The sequence below is a fragment of the Bison bison genome, unplaced genomic scaffold (assembly GCF_000754665.1).
Source record: "Bison bison bison isolate TAMUID 2011002044 unplaced genomic scaffold, Bison_UMD1.0 scf7180017861046, whole genome shotgun sequence".
NCBI classification, from domain to species: domain Eukaryota; kingdom Metazoa; phylum Chordata; class Mammalia; order Artiodactyla; family Bovidae; genus Bison; species Bison bison.
This window is the reverse complement of record NW_011491618.1, coordinates 2309542-2317227: the sequence shown is the minus strand read 5'-3', so window position 1 is coordinate 2317227 and position 7686 is coordinate 2309542. Positions and strand designations below refer to the sequence as shown.

The following is a 7686-nucleotide window of genomic DNA, read 5'->3' as shown; positions in this document are numbered from 1 at the left end:
CTGTGGTGGTGACCTCTTTGGGCACGTGCCCGGTCTCCACAGTTAGCACCAGTCAATAAACACTAAGGACTACATTGGTCCAGGCTCTGGGTGAAGCCTTGGGGTTACAGCAGCGAGCCAGAGAGGCACACAGACCTTGTCTTAGTGGAGCTTACTGCCCAGCAAAGCCTGATGTGGAAAAAAGGTTGAATGTGGAGCCATTCAGGCAGCCAAAGAAACAAACGGGTAGAAATCTTTTTGTCAGGACGTCAGGGCAGGCTCCCTAGAGGAAGTGATCTTTCAAGTGGAGCCTTGAATTAACTAGAAAGAGAGGTTAAGAGGAGCATTCTAGGGAACAGTTATGTATATAGGCAGAATGTGTAGAGGCCTGAGAAGAGAGTGTGGTGTGTTTGAGTCTGGGATGGTTTGTGAAGTTAGAGTTGGGTAAAGAGAGGCTATATATAATACATAATACATATATATATATGACATTATTGTGGGCCATTCTTATTCCTTTGGCTGTATTGCACAGCATTGCGGGATCTTTTTATTTTTTAAGTATTTTTATTTATTTGCCTACACTAGGTTTTAGTTGTGGCACGTGGGACCTTTTAGTTGCAGCATTTGAAATCTTTGTTGCAGCATGTGGGATCTAGTTCCCTAATCAGGGATTGAACCAGACCCCCTGTGTTGGAAGTCTTAACCACTGGACCTCTAGGAAAGTCCCCTAATGAATATTTCTTGATTGTCAAATGTCTGCTATGTATGCTCATTCAGTCGTGTCCGACTCTTTGTGACCCCACAGACTGTAGTTTGCCATGGTCCTCTGTCAAGGCAAGAATACTGGAGTGGGTTGCCATTTCCTCCTCCAGGGGATCATCCTGACCCAAGGATCAAACCTGTATCTGCTGCATCTCTTGTATTGGCAGGCGGAATTTTTTTTTTTTTTTTTTTTTACCATTGAGCCACCTGGGAATAGGTACTGGGGTTACTATAATGAATGAACACATAAGTTGTCTCCACCAGCTAATCCCACCATAACTCCAACATATCTCAAACTGAATGTGTTGGTCTGCAGAGACAGACAATGAACAGGTAAACGAATACAGAAACAAGGGGATGTAGGAGAAGGCCTCTCTAGAGAGGGTGGTCAGGCAAGACTTGTGAGGTGACGTTTGAGCCTAAATCTGAAGGATGAAAAAAACAAGCTATCTGCAGTGTTGGGGGAATGGCATTTTGGGCAGAGAGAACAAGTGCAAAGGTCTTGTGGTAGGTATGTTTGAGGAGCAAAAGACATATCACTTGGTTGGATCCTTGTGAGTGAACAGGGAGAGTGGAATGAGAGAAGGGAGAGGCAACAGAGGCCAGGCCTTGTAGGGTCGTGGTAAGACAAGGCAAGTTCTAAGTGCAGAAGTTACCAGATTTGTTTTTAAATGATAGCTCTGGTTGCTGTGTGCAGAATGGACTGTAGGGGGCAAGAGTGCAAGCAGGAAGATGAGTTTTAGGTTTTTGCAGAGGATGAGCAATGGTGATGGCCTTGAATAGGATGAGGATGTAAGCAGGTTGACACATTTGAGAGATACAAGAAGTGGAACAAACGTGTCTCGGTAAGCAAATTTCACCTCCCTTCACTGAAAGATGAAATAGGGAGAAGAGTTAAGGCTGATACTAATGAGTAGATGTTTAGTGCTCATCTGGGGTCTTGAGGTACCTGCAAGATACCCCAGAGGATACACTGAAACCTGTACTGGTCTGCAGCTTCGAAGAGACATCTCTATAGAGGCCACTTTTTGGAATGGTTACTATGGGTAATAACTGGAAGTTCATAGAGTGACTTGAATACCTATGATAGAATGAGGAGGAGGAGCCAATGCCAGCAGAGTAGACCAAGAATTCAAGAGTACGTCCACTCGGTGTAATGATGAATATATTCCCCTCAGGGGAATAGTGAATGGAAGGTGAGGAAATAGAAGGCCGTGAGGGGCAAGGAGCTTTTCAGAAGTTTGGCAAAGAGTGAGAGAGGGGTGTGGGGTGAAGGGAGAGGTCTTCAATGGGCCTGGGTCTTTAGCCCTTGGTGGCTCTGGGAACCCAGCTGAGGTCTGTGGAGGGAAGGCTGTCTTCTTTAACCTCAGAGTGAGTCATCTTGGCCCAGCCCACTTCCCATCAGAGGTCTGGGTCATTTAGGAAAGTCTTTCCTCACCCTGGTGAGGCTGAGGGCTCAAGGTTACCCCAACTCCCAATGATTAGCCCTTGCATGACCAAGGTGAACCCTTGACCCTAATGGTTCATCACCTTCATTTTTAAAGGCAGTGCATGCTGGGAGAAAATTTGTTTTCCAAATTCTCAGTCCTTAGTGGTCTGACTACCTAAGTTAACAAACTGAATTGAGAAAGTACAAGAACAGTAGAACAAAACAATGTGAAAGTAGGTTGCTATGGAGCCTTCAGGAATGAGGAAGATGGTTCTAGAAAGAAGAGGCAAACAAGTTGCCTTCAAGGGTCTTACCACACTGAGCCTGTTGGGTCACCTCTGCCACCACTCCCACTTCACTGAGTCCAGTGATCAGACAGCAGTCAAATCTTTGTATTTTTACTTTATTGTACAAAAAAAGGGAAAACAAAACTTCCACAGTTGGCCTTAAGCTTAGGCAGACACCTCTAAGCCATTCCCTCCCACCTCCCATGATACAAATTCAAGTTGTGGTTGTTGTTGAAACCTACAAAAAACACTTCTTAAATATTAGAAAAAAACGGGGTGGGAGGGGAGAGCAGGGGTCCTCCCACCCCAGTCATCCCATCCCAGTGCCAAAATGCACTCAGAGTGACCTCTTACAGCACCCACGCCCCCACCCCCACAGCCATGTTTGTACTGTAAGAATTTCTCAATTTTTAAAACAGGAAAAAAAAAAAAATGCCCCATCCAAAGTTGTTTTTAAATGAAAAACACATTCCACTGAAACACAACAGCGCAGGGGCACTAGAACAGGGAAATGGGGCTCTCTGCAGGGGCTCTTGGGAAGAAATAGAACCTATGAACCCCTGTACCTAATTCCCGGAGGACAAAGAAAGGGGAGTGGGGAGTAGGGAGTATCCCCCACTAGCTCCTCCCACCCCCAGCACCACATCCGAGGCAAAGCAGATTATCTATCTGCCTTCCTCTGAGCGGGACCCACCTTTCCCACCACACCTCCTAGACAAGAGTTCTTCCTCTTGCCTTTCATTCAGAGGGGGAGGGTGGAAAAGCACAAACCCCCAATTAAATAGGTCACTGACATGATTGTTTTAAAAAAATTTGATCAAAAGCAACAATAAAAATTAAACCCACAGAGACTAGGTGGCTTGGCTTTTTGAGAGTCTAGGAATCAGGGTTCCAAAATCTGGGGGATGGCTGGCAAGGGTTAGGACAGCTGTCAAAGCAGCTTTTGCAGACCTCTCCCTCAGCTGTGGGTTTGGGGAGATGGGGTGGGGAAGGGAGCTGACCTGAGAAATCAAAGGAAATGGGGGTGGGGTAGCTGGAGGATATGGGGGGCAGGCAGGAGGGGTGTATAAGTTAAGAGCTTCCAACACATCTCTTGAAGCCCAGGTTCAGAGCCGACGGTGGCTGGGTGACCCCTCAGATGAGCTGGACACACCTTTCCCGCCAAATCAAATGTTTAAGGTTCACCTGGTCTGTCCCCCTCCCCACTGTCCTGATGGATACTGGAGACTAGCAGTAGCGCCAATGGCCCTGGCTGAGGGAAACCAGCAGAGGAAGCACCAGAGTGGCTTCAGTACACCCGAACTGAATCAGAGATCAGGCAAAGCAGAAGATATGGAAAAAAGGGCCACCCCAACCTATTCCCACCAGGGTCAGTGTCTCCATAGCCCTCACAACCCTTTTACCTTCTCTTACACGCACAAATAGACGTGCCTTTGCACACATCCACAGGTGCACCCATGCTATGTACAGGCCACACGCATACACACACGCACACACGCGCACACACACACACTTTTCCATACACGTCAAGACCGTTTTAAAAAAGCCCCAAACCTACCCTCTAAACCCTCCCTCTCCCAGAAATGACAACAGAGACGGCAGCCGAGATCGGTAGGAAACGTCTCGTTGACAGCTCAGAGCTTAAAAAAAAAATATATACACATATATAAAAAACACTTCTGCCCCCTCCCCCCCACCCCCGTGAGTGGGTCCAGGCAGCTCCTTCCCGCAGGGGGCAGGGAAGAAGAGGGCCATGGGGCAAGGCCTATTTCTTCATAGGCGCCCGCCCTCCTCTCCCATGTTCCCTGCCTCCAGTTCCAATGTAGGGGTCCAGGCTGCAAGCCCCTCTGGAAAGAAAGGGGTCTTCCTCAAGCTTCCACCCTCCCTTGGGTTGGGCTGCAGGTGTAGGGGGCCTCACTGAACTCTTTGGGAACCCCGACCCACTCCCGGGTCCATTGTCCATGCCGGAAACCGCAAGTGCAGAGGAGGGGGTGGGCTGGACCAGTCCAGTGGTGGCTCAGTCTGATGGGTACGCTCCCTGGAGGGCCCCCCAGGGCTGATGTCTCTGAGGCCGCAGAGTTCTGGCCTGGGCGCCTCCAGCGCCTACCCCCCACCGTGTTTTGTTTTGTTTAAAAAAAAAAAAAAGAAAGAAAGAAAGTGGGGGAGGCCAAGGGGCAGGGGGACAGAACATGGGGGAGAAACAAAGGTGATCAGCCGGGGAGGGGAGCCCCGGGTGGGGCTGAGCCTCAGTTGGAGTCAGAGTCCGAGGAGTCCCCCGAGGAGGAAGAGCTGGAGCTGCTGCCCTCGGACTCGTTGTCCTCATCCTCGTCATCGTCCTCGTCGTCATCCTCGTCCTCGTCGTCCTCCTCGTTCTGGGCGACAAGAAAGTGTGGTCACCAGGGGGCCATCCTGGCAGCAACCCCCCCACCTCCATGCCCCATCCACCCCACCTCATCCCCATCCTCGCTCTCATCCTCGCTGCTGGACTCGGAGGAGTCCCCGCCATCCTCAGAGGAGTCCCCGTTCTCATCGTCTTCCTCCTCATCATCCTCCTCGTCTTCATCCTCATCCTCTTCATCCTCATCCTCAGACTCCTGGGAGGGATGGAAGCACATCAGTGGTCCCTGCCATGCCACTCCAGGCATCTTGAATCTCCCCACCCCAGCGCCCCCTTCTGGGAGGGGCTCCTTACCGACTTAGATTGCAGGGCAGTCCGGCTGGACTTGGGGTTCGGGCCTCGCAGCTTGGTCATGTTCTTACGTTTCTGTAGGAGGGGATGGGGACATGGGCAAAGGGAGTAGCCAGGAGTTCTGTACTGCTCCCCCCAGAAAGTGAAAGTCATGTCCAACTCTTTGTGACCCCATGGACTCGGGCTCCTCTGTCCATGGGATTCTCCAGTCCAGAATAATGGAGTGGGTAGCCATTGCCTTCTCCAGGGGATCTTCCCAATCCAGGGATCAAACCCAGATCTCCCGAATTGCAGGTGGATTCTTTACCGTCTGAGCCACCAAGGAGCAACCCCCTAGCCCCCACCCCCACCACAAGTTCCCTCCTTATCCCAACAGCACCCTGCTCCCAGACTCACATTAGAGATGTACTCTTTATATGCTGCACGTTCCTGGGGAGACAGACTCTGGGGGAGACAGAGGAGGAGGTGAGGGCGGGAACATGACCCAAACTACTGCTGACTGAGCACGCTGGTCAAGCGCCAGGCAGTGGGCTCAGCTCTGACCATCATGCCACCTGCGCCCATCCCAGTCTCCTTAGGTCTCTGCAGAGAACCCTAAGGACCTGAGAACATAGCTCAGTATTTCTGCTTAAGATGCTCCAAAGCCTTTTCTAAGCTACCCTGTCCTAAGACTGCTTTCATGTCTGTCCTGTGCTCTACCCAAATGGAGGCTCCAGAGTCAGGGCCTTTCTCAACTCAGAGAAGCGCCCCCGGAAGACTGCCATAGTGTGGCTCAATCACTTCTCCCCAGAAGCCAAGCCCAGAGCCACTGCCAAGGCAATCTGGGGCTCACCAAATGTCTGGAACCCTTAAACCCTGCTATTCCCCCTGGGTCCTTGGCCAACCCACCTGGGTGGCTGGGGAGGATATTGGTGACTCTCCCCACTTTACAGATCTGACTGCTCAAGCAAGGCACAGAAGCGGAGCTCAGAGGCTAGAGGCTGAGCCAGAGTCTTGGAGACATCCCCTGGTCCCAGCTGGAGGGAGGAAAAGGCAGTCTGATTTGGATCTTCCTACTCCCTGGCTGTGTGACCTGGGGTAAGTTATTTCACCTCTCTGAGCCTCAGTTTCCTTATCTCTGATAGTAATCATTACCCTGAAGGACTGCTGGGACGCTGAATGAAACCATGAATGCAGACCAGTCAGCATGATGCATCCTCAGGTCCCCTGCCCTCTCACCTTGACCCAGAGGTCCAGGTTCACTTTGTACTGTTTCTGCTGCTCCTCAGCCTGCTTCTTGTAGTGCTCCTTCTGGCTCTGGGAAATGCGGTGCCAGCGGCTGCCAATCTCCACCATGCGCTCCTTCAGCGGCAGGTGGTTCAGCTGCCCATTGGACAGCAGCTCCTGGGAGAACTTCTGATAACCATTCCTGAGAGGTGTGGGTGTCACAGGGAGGGTCAGGACACCAACCAAGCAGCCCCTCCACCCTGACCCTCCCCACCTCAGGAGGGACTCTAGCCCCCAGACTCACATGGGAGGTTTCTTGGGTTCTCCCTGGAATTTCATCTTCTTGGAGGAGTTTGCAGCAGCCGGGGGTGCCCGCCTCTCACTCAGCTCTCTCTATGAGGACACCCAGAAAGGTCACTTATCCTCTCTCCTGCCCCAGTACCTGCAGTCCCTAGCTGACTCTCCTTTTAAATGCCAGGAAGGAGGAGAAACTAAGGCACAGCTAGGGAGCAACTTCCTAAACACTCACGCCTTTGTCGGGTAGGTCCTGCCGTCTGAAAGTGGTTTCATAATTGCACTCACATGATTGGTATCCTCACCCTCATTTTAGTGATGCATGACTGAGGCTCAGAGAAGGAAGTTAAGAGACTTATTCAGGGTCACACAACCCAAGCCGGGACTTCTGGCTCCAAGTCCCACGCAGTAAGGAAAGCCGCCCACCCGAGAGCATGCTCCTGAGTTTTAAGTGGGGGGAGGTGGCCCCAGCTCCATCCTGCCCCACCAAGCTAACCAGAAGCCCCTTTCCCACCTCGTATCGCTTTTGGTCTTCGGCTGCCTTCTTAATCCACATCAGTTTCTCCTTCTTTTCCATGTTGTTCCAAGTCATCTCCATGGCTTTCAAGGCCTTCTCCCGGTCATTCTGGGGACAGAGAAGGGTGTCAGAAGTGAGAAGGGTCACCTGGGGCTGCCCACTGTGTGGGCAGTGGCAGAACAACCCGTTTCCGAAAAGATAAATGATAAAGCAACTACTTATCCAGAAAGAAAGAAAAGGAAAAAGACCCCTTTCCCACTGCCTGCTACCTTGAAGCGGGCCAGGTAGTCACCGATGACACTCTGTTGCCATATCTCCTCTGCTCTCTTGGGCGACTCCGGCAACTTGCCTGGCTTCCTCTCAGACTGGGCCTTCAGCGCCGCCTCCCGGGCCTTGTACTTGGCCTGCGGAGGGACAGCAGAGGCGTCAGCCTTCCGGCCACCCCCAGGGGGCGCGCACGGCCCGTCCTGCAATGGAAGGTTCTCCCCGCCACCACTAACGGCAAGGGTAAGGTGGGGTGGGG

The 7686-nt window shown here is 51.6% G+C and overlaps 1 protein-coding gene across 4 annotated transcripts in view; it reads right to left on the bottom strand.

Annotated features, from left to right (window-relative positions):
- Positions 1–2555: 2555 nt before the first annotated feature.
- The window catches only part of UBTF (upstream binding transcription factor, RNA polymerase I), a 17058-nt gene continuing 11927 nt past the window's right edge, over positions 2556–7686 (bottom strand). For all 4 annotated transcript variants that reach the window (XM_010832459.1, XM_010832458.1, XM_010832457.1 and 1 more), the window contains 8 exons: positions 7433–7567; positions 7161–7271; positions 6657–6745; positions 6365–6554; positions 5543–5590; positions 5150–5221; positions 4908–5051; positions 2556–4829 (listed from right to left, as the gene is read on the bottom strand). In XM_010832459.1, the coding sequence (XP_010830761.1) occupies positions 4704–4829; positions 4908–5051; positions 5150–5221; positions 5543–5590; positions 6365–6554; positions 6657–6745; positions 7161–7271; positions 7433–7567 (915 nt within the window). In that variant the 3' untranslated portion in view covers positions 2556–4703. The remainder of the gene's footprint in view (positions 4830–4907; positions 5052–5149; positions 5222–5542; positions 5591–6364; positions 6555–6656; positions 6746–7160; positions 7272–7432; positions 7568–7686) is intronic.